General features: G+C 43.6%; 1 protein-coding gene across 1 annotated transcript; it reads left to right on the top strand.

The window, feature by feature from the left end:
* The first annotated feature begins 2,945 nt into the window (after positions 1-2,945).
* Shisal2a (shisa like 2A) lies at positions 2,946-20,108 on the top strand. Its single transcript, XM_020186535.2, has 3 exons — positions 2,946-3,127; positions 10,425-10,564; positions 19,858-20,108. Exons 1-3 carry the CDS (start codon positions 2,946-2,948, stop codon positions 20,106-20,108), a joined length of 573 nt encoding a protein of 190 aa, XP_020042124.2.
* The last annotated feature ends 36 nt before the right edge of the window (positions 20,109-20,144 follow it).

Here is a 20,144-nt window from a genome sequence, read left to right as displayed (position 1 = left end):
TCTTCTCCTTCTGTTGTTGGAATCTCTGACCCTCAGACCTCAGTTGGGGAGGAAGGAAGATGTGGTTGGTACAGGGCTCTGCCCAGTTACAGGCTGTGAGGCTCTGGGTAAATCACTTAACTTCCCTGAGTCTCAGTTACTTTGTCTGCAAAATGGGAAGACTAATGTCTACACTGAAGTTTTCAAGGACTACAGAGCATACAGGATGTGACACTGCCTGGCCCATAGTAAGTCTATAACAAATGTCTGCATGAGAACATAATGAAGGAACATAATGAACTTAGAGAAAAAACAGCATTAAAGAGAGAAGCTAGACCAGAGAAACTAGACGATTTTCACATATGAGTCGCAGAGCCCAAACGTCCCTTAGGTGGAGTGCAGAGGCTCCATGAACTTAGAAAAACTACATCCTTGGGCTGATGGAGTGGCTCAAGTGGTAGAGTTCCAGCCTAGCCTTGAGTTCAAACTCCAATACTAAAAGGAAAGAAAGGAAGGAAAGGAGGAATAAAGGAAGGAGGAAAGAAAGAAAAGAAAAATATCCTTGTTATTACTGACCTCTGGACTTTAGCATTTCCTTCTATTATTCACATAAGCATACAAAAAAAAATCCACAGTACTATTAGTGTCTGTCATAAATCACCAGTACAAATCACAGTTATTTTCACATTGCATTACAGTAGAGAATCTTGAAATGGTTTATTTTCATTCACCACCTCAACTCTAGATCTTGTTGACACTTTTTTTTAAAGTAGAACTAAATCACTATTCAATACAATTGGTAGCTTTTGTAATCCTAAATAAAAATCAGTTAAAACCATCGTTGTGAATAGGGGTGCATGGGCTTCATTAGAATCCATACGGAACTTGTGGCTAGACTGACATGGGTACTAGTCCTGCCTAGGCCATTGATTGCTGTGTGACATTGTGGTTGCTATTTCTCTCAGGGACCCAATCCTCCCTCAGGGTTGTTGGAAGGAACAAATTAATTCTTGGCTGGAAAAGGGCTTTGGAAATTGTCTTCAGTTTTGCCAAAAGCCAGAGCAGCTGATCACTCTGTTTCCAAGAGGTTTCTTTCCTTCCCAAAGGATTCCATCCCTTTATTTTTCTTCTGATAAACAGAGGCCAAAGTGCACCTTCATTAGAGTGGGCCATACAGCTCCCAGGCTGCAAGGAGGTGAGGGATTTTTCTGGGAAATAACAACTATTCTAGTTTTGTTTTTGAGGTGCTGAGGACGAAATCCAGGGCCTCATGCACAGTAGGCCAATGTATCATTAAGCTATATCCCTAGCCAAAAATAAGTTACTTTTTTCCTTTTTTTTTCTTTTTAAGATGGGGTTTATGTGGCCCAGGCTTGGCCTTGAATTCCTGGGCTAAAGCAATCCTCTTGCCTGAGCCTGCTAAGGAGCTGGGACTTATGGCCACTGTACCCAACTCCCTCCAGTTTTTATATTTGACCTTGCAGTGGCCCTTGAGGGCACTACCCCCTCAAATCCCTTTCCTGCTTCCTCAGGTGGTACCTTTTGTGCCTATGGTTCCTTCATTTCCCTTTTCACTGCCCTGTTCTGTGATGGGCTGTCTGAATCCTCTACCAAAAGATATGTTTCTCAAGGGAAGACCCAGATCTGACCCCACTCAGGGGTCCTCAGGCCCATGTCAGAGGTATGGCGCACATCAGCATCTATGGAGCTAGCTTGGAGGAAGACAAGGAACCTGAAGCACAGAGAAAACAGCAGGGAAGGGATACAGTTGGGCTTGAATCCAGAGCCTTTGATCACTGTGACCTATCCCCCACACATCCAAAACAAAAGGGGAGGAATCAGGATGCCAAGGCATCACATAAACCATATCCTATTCTATCCACCGCTGTGACAAACATGGAGAGCTCCGGCCATGAAGGGGCAGTATAAAGATCTCCTGTCTCTCTTCTCAGGGTACACTGGGGGACCAAGTTCTGAAAGCATCGTCAGACTGTGGTTCCCTAATTCTAGTGAGAACATTGCTTTGGTGATCAGGAAATGATTTCTGAATGCAGAGAGTCCTGTTGGCTCTACTTTAGGTGGGGGAAAGGAATGGGGTTAACCTCTGAGACAACCCCCACCCACACTAGCTCCCTTGCCTTTGTCTTGGCGCAGTGGCTGGGAATATGAACATTGTCAGTGCAGGAGGGCAAAAGAAGAGACAAACAAGAAGCCAGAAAAATGAAGACATTTAAAAGGTCGCTGGAAAAAGAGGTGCTCTGATTGCTGCAGCCAGGGATTCCCAAGTAGACAGACACGGGTTAGAAACCCATGGGCCCAGGGACCTGGGGAAATGAGTTGTCTCTGGTCCTCTGCTCTCGTCTGTAAGATGGGCTTGAAAATCCCTGGTGCTTTGGGTCGTTGTGCCAGTTAAATGAAGTAGTATGTTAATCACGCCCGCATGACCCTACGGGGGGAGTAGGTGTCTGCCTCCCGCATAACCTAGAACTGCTCTGAAAGGCCCAGCGCCAGGAAGGTGCATGGTGCAGGTGAGGAACCCACGCCCTTGGCCTCGAATGCCAGCCCTGCCACCCTGGCTGTGCGTGTCCTGTGGGAGCACGCAGCGTCCTGGGTCCCGCCCCTGAGAAGAAGCGGGGCGGGTGCGGGCAGCGCGCGCACAACGGCATGCGCGTGGCTCCGGGACAGCGCCCCGCACTCAGCTGCCCGCCGCCCTGCACTCCCGCGCTGCTCTGCCTTCTCCCGCTCCTCTGCCCCCGCACTTTCCCGCGGCCGGCCGCCGTGGCCGCGTACCTGGGGGCTCCCGGTCCCCAGCCCTGGTCTCCGCGCCGCGCGCGGTGACTTTCTCCGTGCGTCTCTGCCCCGTTGTTTCTCCGTCTTTCTCAGGCTCAGCGCGGTGTCCCACCGTCCTTCGCTCGCGGGACCCTCGTCCCCCAGCCGTCGGGTGACCCGAGGGGCCGGCGGGCGCGATGAGCGGCGCCTGCACGAGCTACATGAGCGCCGAGCAGGAGGTGGTGCGTGGCTTCAGCTGCCCGCGGCCGGGGGGCGAGGCGGCCGCCGTCTTCTGCTGCGGCTTCCGCGACCTCAAGTACTGCTGCGACGACCCGCACAGCTTCTTCCCCTACGAGCACAACTACATGTGGTGGCTCAGGTACCCGCGCTGGCCCTAACCCCACCTTGAACCTCACCCACTCCAGTCTTAGCCCCCTTGCCCTACCCTCAGCTCAGTCCTAAGTGCCCACCTGAGCATCAGCACCACCCCTCTACCCACCATTACCCCTTAAGCCTAAGGCTGTCCCTACTCTAACCCTATCACCAGCCTAACCTCCCGCTGAAGCCTTCATCCTGACCCCAACCATTGTTTAGAGTCATGCTTGACCCTCACCCCAACTCTGCCCCAAGTCCTGCCTCTGCCTTCACTCCAAATTTCATTCTACCACCACCCTTAACCCAACCCCAAATCACATACCAACTCTCATCCTAACTGCAAACTTCCATTTCAGACATTCACAGGAAATCCACACTCCACCCTAGTTCTCATCTAGGTACCCACCAGAGGCCCCTTCCTGATATCAGCGCCAGCCTCATTCCTGACTTTACCCAGTTCTCTACTGATCCCAGTCCTTACTTTTCACCCACCACAGCCTTCTCCTCAAGGCTGTTTGCAGTCCCACCTGAGCCCTTCACCTGCATCCTCACTTCACATATGATGTAGCCATGCATCCGAACGAACCTCAGCCTTAGACCTGAATCCTCATGGGTGCTGTACCCCAACCCAGCCTCAGCCCAGCCTCAACCCTTTCCTGCAATTTCACATTCATTCTTTCACTAACTCCAAACTGAACACCTAGGGGTGTCCAGCCCTATGGTGAGCACTGGGGATGAACTCCATACTAGAGCTAAAGCAAACCCAAGGGTCAGAGTGGTCTCCAGGTTCTTCATGACACAGTGACATAATGCCACAACAGAAGACAGCTGGGGCCATATTAATAGAAGTGTAGCACTTCAGTTTCCCCAGCTGTTCAGGAAAGGGGTCATTTAGGCAATTCTGACATTCCTGGAACCTAAGCATAGGGTCAAGGAGACATTAGGTCTTAATCCCGCTAGGTCTTCAAAGGCTTCACCCAGACAAAGGGAACTGATCCTCAACCTGCTCTGGGAAAAAGGCATCAGCAAAAACGGAGTGAGCCATCTCAATAGATAGGCATTTTCCTGTCCCCAGAGGTATATGAGCAGAAGTTTCATGCTACCAGTATGGGAGAGGACAGACAGCATCACATACTATTGAAACCTCTCTGAGCCTCTGTCTTTTCATCTATCAAATGGGGAGAATGACCAATCATTGCCCTGAATTCTGACTAAAGCAGTGGCAAGGATCAAATAACAGGGGTGAAATTAGTTTGGTATATACCAGTGATAGTTACAAATATTGCTTTTTCCGGACTGTTCAATCTGTAATTCTAAAAGATTGTCAGATGGCCAGGTTATCAGACCCATTATTTTATTTTCCACTCATGCATGTGTTCATCCATTCACTGTAGCCTTTGCTGAGTTCCAGGCACTTTGCAAGACACTGAGTACACAAACATCAACTATTCTCTGCTTCAGAGGAGCTTCCAGTCCATTTAAGAGAGACTTTAAGTCACCGTGCACAGAAAGTAAAACAATGGGCTATTTGTTGAAGGCCCACTGTGTGTTTACCACTCAGCTAGGAGCTGAATCAAGGTAGTACTGACCTACTTTTTAAGTACATAGACAGTCTGGAGCTTGGGTCTGGTCAGAACCTGGTCCAAAGCGTCACTCTATCTGATGAGCTATGTGGATTGGAAGTTACTTAATCTCCTGGTCACATTTCTCATCTTTAAAGTGGGGATAGTAATGCCTGACTCATGAAATTGTTGTGAGAAATAAATAAAATAATGCATGTGAAAGTGACCAGCGCATATAGTAGGTGCTCAGTAGAAGAGAGTTCCCTTTCCTTGGTTCATGTATGTGGGAAGTGAAGCTGAGAGTATGCAAGTGAATTATCTAAGATCTTCAAGCAATATCACAGCAGAGACTTAGACGACATTACCTAGGACCATCCAAGGGTTAGATGCTTTCACAAAATCACAGCCTTGCCACATCTTCTCCATTTTGCAGAAGAGAAAACTTAAGAGAGGTTAAGTTACTATCTGGGTATGCCCCAGCAAGAAGTGGCAGAACTGGGATGAAACCTCAGGCTTGTCTGGCCTAAGTCCAGTCTTGTTCTGTTACATGACTGTCTAAACTAGCCTGGCCTTCTTATAACCTGATTTACTCAGATTGCTCAAAAAATACTCACTGACCCTGTATTGTCTTCTGAGCACTGTGCTTGGTCTTTGGTTTCAGCAGTGAGTAATCCTTTCAGCACCAAGCCAGTACCTCCCCCCCTCACCATTGCCCCCTTCCCTACTTACCTCTGTAATCCTTCCTGTTGCTTTGGAAACCCCTTCCCCATGGAATGTTTTAGTGGTTCAGATAATGCTTTAGTGAAGGGCTAGGTGGGATGATCTCTGAGGCTACATCTCGTGTCAGTGTGACCCCAGGGACAGTTGAAAGGCTCCAGTATGTAGGGTGACTCTTTCTAGGTTCCAACATAATGTTCAAAAATGTCACCGATAGTTGCAAAGCAGAGGAGGGGGTGAGGATCCTTAGGACGCCTAGATGATCAGTGTGCTCTGAACTCTGAAACTTGTTTTCCCAGGTGCTCCTGATAGAGCCCCACACTGCAGGGTAGAGACCTTGTTTTGCTCAGAATTCCATTTGGCCCTTTTCATGAGAGCTGGTCCTTATAAACATGAAAATCTCCAGGTGAGCTCTGTTTCCTTGGAGAGAGAGTGCTTGGAGAGAATGGCTGTCTTTAAAAATGAAGCGTCTCAGGGAGCCAAGACAGCCTGTGGAGAAGCAGCTGGCTTTCTTAAACCAGCTGATTTGTGTGCCAAACACCTTCTACCACTGGTTCTGCCTTTACCAGAATGTGAGCCAGAAGGCAGCACACTTGTTGGAGGGCAGAGTTGGTAGTCAGGCACTGTATATACCATGATCCTGAGCCTATCATCCCTATAGCTACCTGGTGAGATAAAAACCTTTACAAATGAAGGTCAGAGGATAAAATGATTTTCCAGCTTACATGTGGCAGAACCAGGATTCAAACTTAGAATTATGCCAAAACTGATTCTCCAATTCTTTCTTAGGGGTCACAGTGGGTTTTTTTGTCATGTAGAACAGTGAAATTCTACAAAGCTAGAGTTTTTCTAGTCTAATTTCTACCTAGGGCACGATTCTAACTCTATCAACAGGCATACTCAGGGGGCAGGGGAACGAGGTGGCCCAAACAATGAATACACGTATGAATAAATAATTAAAAAGAACAGGCATACTTAGCCAGGTGTCCTGTGAAAACCTCTCCTTTTTAGTTTAATTTACTTATTTATTTTTCTCTTTTTGAAATTTTTTATTAGCATATTATTGATGTACTGGGGGGTACATTGCAACACTTACAAAAGTGCTTACAATATATCTTAGTTAAATTCATCCCCTCCATCATTCTATGTCCCTCTTCCCCCCATTGCAAACCTCTCCTGAAACAGGGAACCCACCATCTCCTTAGGCAGTGCCTTCACTACAGGACAACTATTATTATTTAAAATTCGTCTTATACTAAAACCAGGTTATCCCCAGGGAGCCTCCCATGTTATTTCCAGCTCTACACAGAAGCTATTTCTTGGTCCCCAGACAGACCAGCAGACATAGTGCCTTTCAGAGATTTTTGGCTGATCCCCAGTCTGGGACACATCCCCCAGTTCCTTACCCACAAAGGGTCCTTTCAGAGGTCTTTTCCCATCCAGGTCCCCATAGATGTCCCTAATAAAAAGTGAGGTCCCCACCTGTGTACAGGTCTACCAGATAATAGCCCTATGAACAGTAAGCATAAATATCAAATGAGAAAACAGTGTTTAATTAAAAGTACTTATGAGAACTAAAGTACGTACTCAATGTGGAAAATGTGAAAAGAACAGTAGAAACAAAGGGAGAAAGCAATCTTGGGTATTCCAGTGTCTTAGTTTGTGTTCCCACAAGACTCTGAGGTAAGGATTTGATGGTGAGTAGTTTACATAGAAAGCAATCCCAAAAAACAGTGGTAGCGGGTGAGAGGTGAAACTGGGAAAGAAGATGACAATGGGTATATTGCCAAGCAAGTCACACCAAGGTAATCAGAGCCTAAACTCTGCCATCCATTGTAGAATGTATCTCAGGTTATACCATCTGAGGGACAGGAAAATGGGTATTTATGTAACCACTTTGGTTGTGGGTTAGTAGAGGAAAGGGGACATTAAGTATCCTGTACTTCTGAACTGCTCAGCGGTGCAAAGCCTGTTCTGGGTCCAAGAAGGCCCTCAGGCAAAAAGATATAGATGATAGCAATTAAAATCTTACCAGAATATTATACAATGATAAGACCCAAGGGGACACACACAGGATATGCACAGACTGCACTATACTCAGAGATAGCTTGTTAGCAGTTTGGTGTATTTCCATCCAACCTTACATATGTATATATATTTATATGTTTACGTAGTTAAATTGGGGTTATGTTATATATTTAGTAGTGTCTTGCTGTTTCACTTAACATTACCTCATAAGAATGTGTCCATGGTTAGCTGGGCACGATTGGTCAGCACTTGGAAGGCAGAGACAGGAGACTCTAGTTCAAGGTCAGCCAGAGTGACATAGTGAGACCCTAACTCAAAAAAAAAAAAGAAACCTATTCATGACCATAAATATTATTTGAAAGCATATCTTGGTCTGTCAGAGAAGCTCATGTGGTGGAGCATCTGCCTAAAAAGCGAGAGGCTCTGTGTTCAAACCCCAGTACTGCCAAAAAAAAAAAAAAGAAGAAGAAGAAAAGAAAACATGTCTTAATGGTTTTTTCCATTGCAAGGGTGTCCAACAATTAATCATAGTAAAGCAGACTCTTCAAAACTAATGTGGTGGGGTTTTTTGTTTTGTATTATATTGTTTCTTTTAAAAGATAGGGTATTGCCATGTTGCCCGAGCTAGCCACAAACTCCCGGATTCAAGCCATCCCCCTACCTCAGCCACCCAAGTACCTAAAACTGTAGGCACATGCCACTGTGCCTGGCTTTAAGGTGTCATTTAGTGGCAATTAACCAAAAGCTGAGAATGAAATCCTGCAGAAGTCAGAAGGGCAGGAATCTGGAACTAGAGTCAGGGAAGAGCATGGAGAAAAAAATCAGAATTAGGAATGGTAGGCAGAAATAAACAAAACCTGGTTCCTACCTGTCCCTCCCTATTGGAGAGCATCCCATAGTACTGCCACACAGCAGGTACTCAGTAATGTTTACCAAGTACCTACGTTGTGCCAGGCCCTGTACAAGGGGAAGACAAATCTAATTAACCATGGTCTGATTCTATCTTTGAGGGGGATACACAAGAAATATGCTGAACACTTACTATGTACCAGGAATATTTCAATGACATTCACCCTTTCTGTCACTAGATGCTGTGTTTTGATCCCTGTTGCTTTCCAGACAAGGAAACTGAGACTTAAAAGGTTACATAACTTTCAGATCTCACAGTAAGTTAGTTTCCAAGCTGGGTCATAACCTAGGTTGGTCTTATTCCAAAGCCTTTTGCTCTTTCCTTACCTCACCAGGTTACCTGACCAAGAGGGAAGTGCTAAGGCCCTAAGTAATGTGTCCTGGATAGGACACATGGGAGAAAAGGAGGGGAGAGGGATGACCAAGAGAGCATTGAGGATAGGGCATTTGTGATGGGGCTTCAAACACAGGTGAAATTCCATTGTGAGGAGATAATGGGAAGAGGTCATGTGAAATAGGAAAGACAGTGACCCCCAAATGAGCCAGGGGACAGTTCTCTAGAGGCCAGAAGTAATATTATGATATAACAAGAAATGTAAGCCAGGTGCTGGTGGCTCATGCCTGTAATCCTAGCTATTCAGAAAGCAGAGAACAGGAGGATCCCAGTTCAAAGCCAGCCTGGGCAAATAGTTCTAGAGACCCTATCTTGAAAATACCTATCACAAATGGGCTGATGAAATGGCTTAAGGTATAGACCCTGAGTTCAAGTCCCAGTTCCAAAAAAGAAGGAAAGAAAGAAATGTATACTTTGCTATTGCCTCTAGTTCCTGGACAGAGCTCCTAAAACCCTTGAAGATAAGGGTGCTAGGACAATCTTTTGTTCTAATAGTTGGTATTTGACCCCAGTTCCTGACCCAGAGACCCAAAAAGATGATAGGATCATCTTTTGTTCTAATTAGAAAACTCTTGGTGAACTCTGGAGAACCTCTGAGTGGTGGCTGATTGCCAGGGGAAGCAAGATGTAATCAGAGTTCTGAACCACTGATCTCTGAGGAGGGGAGAGAGGCTGATGGTTGAGTTACTCGTGACTATGTTATGAAGCCTCCATAAAAGTCCAAAAGGAATATGTTCAGAGAGCTTCTATGTGGCTGAACATGTGGAATTCCGTGGAGCGTTACATACTTAGAGAAGACACAGAAGCTCCTTAGTACTTTCCCTACCATACTTTGCTCTAGGTATCTCTGGCCATTCATCCATATCCTTTGTAATAACCTTTGAAATAAACTGGTGACAGTGTTTCCCTGAGTTCTGTAGGCTGGCGTGGCAAGTTAGTCTAACCCAAGGAAAGGGTCATGCCACTAATCAACCTTCTACTTGTAATTGGCATCTGAAGTGGGGAATGTGTTTGTGGGACTAAGCCTTTAACCTGTGACACTGTCCACTACCTAGATAGCATCAGATTTAAGTTAAATAATAGAATACACAGTGGTGTTCACTAGAGAATTTGAAGAGAGTGTGTGTATGTGTGTGTGTGTGTGTGTGTGTGTGTGTGTGTGTGTGAGTAAACACATATCTGGTGTTAGAACTGATGTGTTGATGGTATGTGGGAAAAAACAAAGTTTTTTCTTTCATACCATGTGGCCAAGACCTGAATTTGTCAGAGGTAGTGGGGCTGGAGCTTGAAGGACAAGGTAAGGGGAGGTATTTTAGATATAGAGTTGACCCTGGTGTGATGAGAAAGACCACAGAAGTTGGGTCAGAAATTACCTTGAAGCTAGAATGCAGCTATTTTTTAACTAAGGCCTACCATGTGTTTTGATTTGGTGGGTGGGGAGTCAGGAGGATTTTAAGCCTATCTCCAGATCCTTAGGGTAGGAACAGGTTGAGGAACGCTGCAGGTTAGGAGAGGAGAAGAAAGGTCATGCTGTATATATGGTGAGTACTTGGCATATACTTGATACTCCTTCCCATGCCAAGGCACAGAAGACTTGCTCAGGACAGAGACAGAACCCAAGTCAAAGCTGATTCCTACCACACCTACCAAGGCCCTCAACACTCAGTTCCCATGTGGTCTTTTTTCCCCAGTGTCGGCGCTCTTGTGGGGCTCTCCATAGCAGCGATGGTCCTCCTGGCCTTCATTGTCACCGCCTGTGTGCTTTGTTACCTGTTCATCAGCTCAAAGCCCCGCACAAAGTTGGACCCAGGCTTAAGCTTACAGACAACAGGTAAGAAAGAGGCCACATGATTTCCTTGTATTCGGCAGGCTGGCACCTTTATGGACGGGAGATAATTAGAAATGATGTTTGGAACATTTGCGTCCTGAGAGTGCCTGGAATATTCAAAAGCAACAGCACATCTCCCAGGAGGTTCATGATCTGAACATTTTCATCCCTAACTGCATGCGCTCAGTGTAGATTGCAGTCATTTAATGTTGTCACCCTCCATTTGTCACACAAAGATTAATCTTTGTGGTAGATTTCCTAAGACAATGTTTTCATCCTAGTCTTAGGAAAGCAAACAAATTTTAATATTATTTCAAACAAAATAGAATAAAACAAACACACTGTTCCCCAAACTCAAGATTTATTTAGAAACTAAATACAGGAAATTTTTGATAATCTGATGTTCTGACTACCCATTCCTTCATTAGCATAGACCATCCCTCTAAGAGGCCAAAAACAAGTGTTTCTTTTTCATAAATCTTTATTGCACACATTTTTATAACCTTCCTGCAAGGAACTGTGAAAGATACAAGTTCCTATAGGCAAAAGATCTTTCGGTATAGTTTAGTAGACAACACCCAAAGTGGGCATTATTATCTCCATTTTACAGATGAGAAAATCAAGGTTGAGACAGGTTTGGTGACTTGCTCAAGGTGTCCTAGCTAACAAGTGAAATGAAATCCAGCCAATGTCTTCTGCCTCAAGTCATGCTACCTGCCCACAGCACAGGGGATATAAGTATATAATTATATAAGTATATAAATGTTATAAGTATATAAATAATATATATTATGAATTATGTAAGTATAAAAGTATATAATTAAGCACAAAGAGTTTCAACTTGAATTAGTGTTGAGTTAGTGTAGAAGTTGGTTAGGCAAAATAAAAGAGAAAAGACATCCCAGGATAAGGTAAATAATGAGAAAAGGTGTGTGGGCAGGACTAGTGAGACAGTGACAGGGTCTTTCATAAGGAACACAGCCAGGAAGGAGGGGGAGGAATTTAAGCTTGAGCAAAAGAGTCAAGGGTGGCAAACATCAGGGAGTTATCAGGGCAAGAAGAGTAGTAGCCAAGTCTCAGAGAAAGATAATGAGGGCTAGATGCCATCATTCGTGAAAGATTAAATTTCTAATTTAACAGTAAAAGGCAACAAGCAACAGTCCAAGAGTCTTCCCAGACCCTGATGACTGCTTGCTGTGGCTGGGCACTGAAAAGATGGAGGGGTGGCTGTTGATCCTCATTATTTTCAGATCCTGTATTTGTGAATTTCCCCACTTGCTAAGATGTATTTGCAACCTCTAAACCAATACAGGAGGCATTCCAAGATCATTTGCAGATGTGGGCAGTGCAGAGCAGCAAAAACTGTGATGTATACATCTTCCCAGTTGACGTTAAACAAGGCGACACTCTTCTTGTTTCAGCTGTCATTCTACAAACAAGTTCCTCTGCACAGTCTGTCAGTGCCACATTTTTTACATTTTTTGTGATTTTCTTTGTTGTTGATGATTTCATTATTTAAAATGGTCTCTTGAGGGCTATTGCTGTAGCTCAGTGGTAGAATGCTTGCCTAGCATAAATATACAAAGACTTGGGTTCGATCTCTAGCACTGTAATAATAATAATAATAATAAAATGATCCCAAACATAGTATTGAAGTGCAGTCTGTTTAGTGCTCCTAAGCACAAGAAAGCTGTGATGTGTCTACAGAAAAAAATAATGTGTGTTAGATCAACTCTGTACAGGCATGCATTATAGTACTATTGGCTATGAATTCAATGTTAATGAATCAAAAATATATACTAAATAAGGTGTTTTAAACAGCAACACCCAAAAAAGTTATGTATTGATTGATTGACAAAAATACTATGACCAGAGGAACCTAACCTCATATTTCCCCAAGGAGCAATGACTCAGTATTTGCTAATTTGATACTGGTGGTGACTTTGTCGAACATAACTACTGTGATTAGTGAGAATTGACTATATACAAAATCTACAATATGTAAGTATACCTTTAAACAAATCAAAAAATGGTACTCCCCAAAAATAGAAATACAAATGCCCAATACACATGAAAGGAGGCTCAACCACACCAGTAATCAGGAGAATACAATTTTAGGAATGATATATCTTTTTAAACAATTATATTGGCAAGAGTCCCAAAATGGGGAGATTATGCTATCATATACTGATGGTGAGAGTAAAAAATTGGTACAGCTACTTTGTTGATCAATTTGGCAATACCTACTTAAACAAAAATGTATGTACCCTGTAACCCAGCAGTTACACTTCTAATTATCTGTCCTAGAAAAATAGTCACTTTAGGAGAAAATTTGTAAAATAAGTATCCTGAAAGTATATTGTAGTGGAAACAAAGTAAATGTTTATCAGTAGAGGGATGGATAAGTAAACTGTGGTGTAGCATAATAATAAAATATGATACAGTACTGAAAGGAAGAACCAGCTCTAAGTAGATTGTCTCATTTACTCTTCACAGTAAGTGAGCAGTGTAGAGGTATTATTACTACTTTCATTTTATAGACGTGAAAACTGAGGCTGAAGTGAGTGAGTGACACGAACTTTACCTCCACCCTCCTTTCTCTCCTTATCCTGTTGCTAAGAAATGGACATCCCTATATGTGCCAGACACTCAGAGAGGTTGAATGACTTTCCAAGGGGGTCACAGCTTGTAAATTATGGAACTAGAATTCAAACATTTTTGTCTGTGCCTCCCAAGTCTTACTGTTTCCATCTTGCCAGGCCAGGCCTATGGATTCTCCAGCCTCATGCTTTGCTCTCCTTGTCCTCTCCCCATCTGCACCGCCCCCTCAGCCCTACCAGTCATTCCAGCTAAGAGGGCATACAGTTCATCCTTGGTTCAGTGAATGAAACTGCCCTCCCACTACTCACTGCTCAGACACCAGCCAGGTTATTTAGTCACCAAGGTTTGTGCTCTTTCTTTTTTGCTTCTCATTTTTAAGATGGAAAATGCATTTTCTGACTGCTTACTAAATGATAGCTTTAGCCTCTCTGCCTTTTTCTCTAACTCAGCTATAGCTCCTCCTTTGCTGTGTTGCAAACAATAATACCTACTAAGGAAGTTGTTGAAAAAACTAGATAAGATGCTTATACCTAATTTGTCTCAAACTCATGGTAGGCTTTTAATGATTAATAGTTGACTCCCTTTTTTCTTTTTCTCTTTCTCCTCCTCTTCTTTTTTCTGTTGGAGATCAAACCCAGGGCCAGATGCATGCTAAACATTTACTCTACTACCTTCAGCCCCAAGAAGTTCTTATTTCAATTGTTGTTAGGCATTTAGATTTTAACATGCTAATCTCTTTGCAGAAACTGATATCTTGCAAACAGGGGCCACATCTTCAATGCCTCTGTATCCCCAGGACCTAACATATGACCTATCGTAGGGGTGTGCTTGCTCTGTTGAAAGAGCTTTCGAAACCAGCAAAAAGGAAACCTGAATCCAATACTTAGTAGCTATGTAATGTTGATTTTTCCTTGTTTGGACATCATTATTTACTATCGATTGGAATAATAATACCCATCTCAGATACTTGTTAGGAGAATCAGATAAGATGATTGGATCAGTGCATTTTAGCTACTTAGGAAACCTGAATCTTCTTAGACCTTCAAAATACAACTTTCATGTTTGCTTCTATCCAATGTATCTCTTGACTTGAAAAAAACAAACATACAAAGAGCAGCTTTTGGCACCCTCCCTTGAGACGCCTCCCCCCCAACTCTGGGGGCTCTACTCTTCCACTTTACACTTTTCTCTCAATAAATTCTCCTGCTTTACACTTTGTAGTGTAAAGTGGGGACCCTACTCTCCCACCTCAGGCTTCAGGTAGCATTGTAGGACTTTAATAACCCCATTACATATCAGCCAAAGGGAGATAAGAAAGTGCTCTTGGACCCTCTATGTAGGAGAAAGTGCCTATTCCACTGGCTTCTCTGGAAGTCTGGGATTTAAGGGTCCTCGGATACAGATGTGGTAGAGTACCTACCTGCAAGCACTAGGCCACATTCAAATCTTGGTACTGCAAAAAAGAAAAAAGAAAGACAGAGATATGATGGGGCCAGATATGGTGACACATGCCTGTCGTCCCATCTGCTTGGGAGGCCGAGGCAGGAATGTCGCTGGGGCCTAGGAATTGGAGACCAGCCTGGAAACATAACAAGATCCTGGCTCAAAAACAACAGAAAAGACAGAGTCTGCAAGTTCAGCATAAGCCAGAAGTGTGATATGAGTGTTGGAAAAAAAATAGGGAGTGAATCTCAGGTCACAACAGAAGTAAGTATAGGGGCTGGGAACAAAGGAGTGACAGTCCTGCTTTAGTCCAAGTTGGATAGAACACATCAGCTGTCACATCTCAGGTAGCTTCTTATCATCTATTCTGTAGGTTCCAGTTATTCTATATTTGGGGATCTCCTCTCCTCTCTCCACCTCTCCTCCCTTCCCCTCCCCTCCCCTCCCCTCCCCTCTCCTCTCCTCTCCTCCCCTCCCATTCCCTCCGCTTCTTTGCTTTGAGCTAGAATTATATCAGTTGGGGAGAAGGAATTAATACGTGTTTTCTCCTGCCTGTCAGAGCTCCGTAATACAAATGAGGCTAAATCATATTTAAGAGATGCAATATATTATGTACAAAGAATCCTTTAAAACTTGGAATTCAAAAAATAGAAACAGAAAAATTTGTCCATCCCTACCTTCTACCCCATTTATGAAGTAGTAACTGAGACTCAAAGAGAAGGAGAGGTTGGCACAAAGTAGTACAATGATTTAATATTAAAGTGAGGATATAAGCCAACATCTTGTAACTCCTGGAAACCCAAAGGATTCCCCAGAGCCCTGGTGGCCAGCTGCTCAGAGCCCCACAATTTAAGAGGACTTTGACCACTCTGAAGGTGGTCAGAGGCAGGTGACCAGCTTAGGTCTGGGAAGAAGAGCCAAAAGAAGCAGACATTCTGTGAGGAGCAGAACAGATCTTGGATGCATGAGGGAAGCTGTAGGAAGGCAGGTGTTTATTTACCTTTATTGATTCAATAAAGGTAGAGCTTACTCATTATAGTGAGGCCTGAATTACTCATCTAAAAAGCAGCCCCATCACTCAGAGCCATATTTAGTTCATCAATTGTAATTCTTGATTTAGGAAAAAAAAAAAAAGGCACCTACGTTGATAGAAGGAAATCAGGAAAAGGCTAAATATAGGATTCACCTAAGGGGATTCTTGTATGGAATAGATGGTGAACTAAACCCCTGTACCACTTGGAATATTTTAAAATGCAAGTTTAGCCGGGCATGGTGCTGCAAGTCTTTAATCCCAGTCTTTAATGCCCAGGCTGGGGCAGGATGATCCAAAGTTGAGGCTGGCCTGGTCTACATGGCAAGACCTGTCTCAAAATTAAATAAATAAATACAAACTTTAATCACATCCTAATGAATCTACAAAACATATATACAGAATAACCTTTAGAACCTAGTAAGTGTGTTGAACAAGATTACACTGTATAAGGTCGAAACCAGACACCAATTGTATCGTATATACTAGCATCAAAAAATTGAGAACCAAAATGAAGAACACATTAATACCATTTATAGTTGCTCCAAAAATAATGCAATAGGTATAATCTAACAAAATAAGTGCATGATCTGTATGATTAAAAGCTAAAAAATTGGCTGGGGACATAGCCAGTTTTAGAGCTCTTGTCCAGCATGTGAAGGCCCTGGGTTCGATCCCCAGCACTACACAAAAATAAATAAAAACAAAAAAACTAGGAAATGCTGATGAAGGAACTCAAAGGAGACCCAAATAGATGGAAAGACACATTGTGTTCAAGAATCAGAAGACTCAATAGAGTAAAGATAAAAATTGCAGCAACTTTTTTGGTTATATATGGACAAGCTAATTCTAAAATTCTTACGGAAAGACACGCCAGAATAGCTACAGAAATGTTGGAAAATAATACAGTTGGAAGAACTCACACTACATCATTTTAAGACTTAATATATAGCAACAGCAACCAACAGTAACCAGGAGAGTGTGGTATTAGATGAGGGAAGATACATAGCTCAAAATACAGTCTAAGCTAGGTGTGGTGGTGTTCACCTGTAATCTCAGCACTAAAGAGACTGGGGAGGAGGGTTGTTGAGTTTGAGGGCATCTTAGGCTACATAATGAGACCCTGTTTCAAAACCAAACAAACACGATATAGAAATAAACCCACATGATATGCTTCCAGATTTTTGACAAAGGTGCAAAAACATTTCAGCTCTGGGGGCTGAGAATGTAGCACACTGGTAGAGTACTTGCCTAGCATGCCCAGGGACCTGGGTTCAATACCCAGCACCACACACACACAAAATTCAACTGGAGAGAATAGACTTTTTAATAAATGGTGTTAGAACAACTGGACTTCCATAGGTAAAATAAATAAATAAATAAATCAGACCAGTCAGTAACAGTTTTAATAGGCAAGCTGTAAACTATCTCAGTGTCTTTCAGTGGGCAAACAATATAGCCATATAATGGAATACTACACAGCCATAAGACTTGGATGAGTCTCAAAGTTACTAGGCCAAGTGAGAAAAAAATCTCAAAAGGTAGAGAATATTCCATTTATATAACACTTCCAAAATGACAAACTTAAAGTCATGCAGAGTGAATTAGTGCTACCAGGCATTAGGTTTAAGGAGAAAGTCTGATATAAAGGGGCAGTGTCAGGAGGTTTCTGAGTGGAGATGGGAAAGTTTTTATCCTGATTGTAATGGCAGTGATTATATAAATCACTATCCTATGAAATAAAATTTCATAGGACTATACATCAGAAAGTACATATAGGGCTGGTGGAGTAGCTTAAGTGGTAGAGCACCTGTCTAATAGGCATGAGGCCCTGAGTTCAAACCCCAGACAAGATCGGGTACATTCAGGGTGGTATAACCATAGGCTCAAACCTCAGTATTACCAAAAAAAAAAAAAAAAAGTGCCAGTAGCTCATACCTGTAATTCGAGGTACTTAGGAGGCTGAGATCAGGAGGATGAAGGTTCATGGCCAGCCCAGGCAAATAGTTCATGAGACTCCATCTCCAAAATAACCAGAGCAAATTGGACTGGAGGCATGGCTCCAGGTAGAAACTCCAGGTAGAGCACTTGCTTTGCAAGCACGAAGTCTTGAATAAGTACATATAAAAACTGGTAAAAGTGAATAAGATCTATCAGTTACTTAATCATATACTATCAATATCAGTCTCCTACTTATGTAATATACTCCTTATGATTATGTAAGATACTATCATTGGGGAAAGCTAAATAAAGGGTATACTCCATCTCTATGCTTTTTGTTGGTTGTGGTGGTGGATTTTGGAGGTACTGGGGCTTGAACTCAGGGCCTACACCTTGAACCACTCTGCCAGCCCTTTTTTGTGATGGGTTTTTTTGGGATTGGGTCTCTTGAACTATTTGTTTGGGTTGGTTTCAAACTGCAATCCTCCTGATCTCTGTCTCCTCAGTAGCTAGAATTACAGGTGTGAGCCACCAGCATCCAGCTGTACTGTTTTTATAACTTCTTATAAGACTCAAATTATTTAAAACTAGAAAGTTCAAAACAGAGCAAACAAAAGGAAACGTATTGGCTCTGTGGGTAAAAAGTCCACAAGTAGGACTGGCTTTAGGCCTGGTTTGTGCAGACCCTCACAGTCCTCAGGTCTGAGTCTCCACTAAAAGACTCCCTCAGCTCTGCCCTATATCTTGTGCTGGCATTCTCCTCAGACTGACTTTTCTCCTGGTGGTAAATTGTCTGCCAGCAGTCCCTGGGACTACATGCTTTTTGTTTCCACCAAGCAGGAGGAGAAAAAGAGATTGAGCTCTCACCTGATTGGACCATCTAAAGTCATTTGCCCATTCCTAAACCAATCACTGCAACCAGGTAAATACTACGCATCGATTGCCCAGCCGCGTGGCAAAGGGATAGGATAACCTTATTGGTTCAGGGCCATCAGGTTCTACACTTGGAGCTGGGATGGGGCCAATTCCACCAAACTAAGTGCTCCTGTCCGGGTGGGAAGGTATGGAATGGACGTTGGGTAGCCAACCCCTGGCTAAAATTTCACTCTTCCTCTGGTTTCTGAGGCACCATTCCTCTTGCATATTCTCCATCATGGATGTTACGGCACAAGTTTCCTAGGCAGAGAAAGCGTAAAATGTTGTTGCAGGCAGAGAAACAAGCACCAGAAAGGCCCAGAGATGTGAAGGAAAGGACCCCTTTGGGAACGGTGAGAATGCTGGCGTGGTGAAGCCTGGAGTTGTTGCAGGATGAGTGGTAGTAACCAAGCTGAAGAGGGAGGTGGGTCAGCTCATGAAGAGCCTGGAACACCACCTCAAGGATCATGGGCAATGGGGAGACGTTAGAGGCTCTTGAGAAAGAAAAGTACATGGACTCACTTGACCTTAGAAAGATCTCTCCATCTATAACATGAAGAACAGATCAGAGGGAACCCATTCCAGGGGTCTGGGAAGTCTGACCTGAGGTGTGGCCTTGAGAAATGGGTAGAGGTAGCAGGTGGTGATTAGGTGCAATCAATGGGACCTGGTGAGTTTCTCGGCTCTGTGAAGAGGTTAGGGGAGAAGGTGTAAGAGATGACTCAACGTCCTGGCTTAAACACTCCTACAGTTTTTTTTTAATCCAAAAAGCAGAAATGCTCAATTGTGTCAAATGAGATAGGGATCCAGAAGTGACCGTGAGATGTAGTAGCAAAAAAGTTGTTAGGTGTGGTGGGGGCAGAAAGCAGTAAGTCACAGCAGAAAACGTCACAATGGGAAATACTAAGGCCAAGTAGGCTTCTTTTTGAGCTCAGACATAAGGGAGAGGAAAAGGATGAGGCAGTTGGTGAAGAAAATCATGGAACCTCTTCCTAAAGCAGTATCCTGTAAGTTTTAAAAAACACCCCACACTCATCTGCATATTGGCTGTGTGGTAGCCTGTGTGCTCATCTGTAAAATGGATTTTTAATAGAACCTACCTGCCAGGGTTATGGTGAAGGTCTGATCTTCATGCTCCTCGAAGTTGTTTATTGTCTGTTTTCCCTACTGTAGCGTAAGCTCATAAGAAACACTCACAGCTCCTAGTGCATGGCGTGATGCATCCCTAACAAATACTTGTCTTATGAATGATGTAACTAAAGACTGAACACACAGGCTGTCCAAGGTAAGCTCTCAGAGAAGTTAGTGGGGGTGTGGTCCTGGTGGGGAAGAAGGGGATACAGGAGGAAACCTTGCTGTTTTTCAGGCCCTGTGGAAGTGTCCCCTGACTGCCAAAGTACGAACACAGCTGTTGCAATGGAGGCGTTAGGGGTGAGCCCTGTTGGGCAGAGTTACATTGTCTTGACCCCACAGATGGAAAGCAATGAGAGGTGGGCTGTGGGCTCCGAACAACTCCTCCAGCACTGCTTCATGGCCACAGTGACTGCCAGTGACATTCCAGGCAGCCCTGAGGAGGTACCCGTCCCCACCCCTGACCCATGTTGCCCAGTCCTATAAACATCCAATAAATGTCTCTACAGCATTCCTTCTGGA

Source organism: Castor canadensis, chromosome 7, assembly GCF_047511655.1.
Source record: "Castor canadensis chromosome 7, mCasCan1.hap1v2, whole genome shotgun sequence".
NCBI lineage: Eukaryota > Metazoa > Chordata > Mammalia > Rodentia > Castoridae > Castor > Castor canadensis.
The sequence above is the reverse complement of the archived record's forward strand: the minus strand, read 5'-3'. Positions and strand labels throughout refer to the sequence as shown.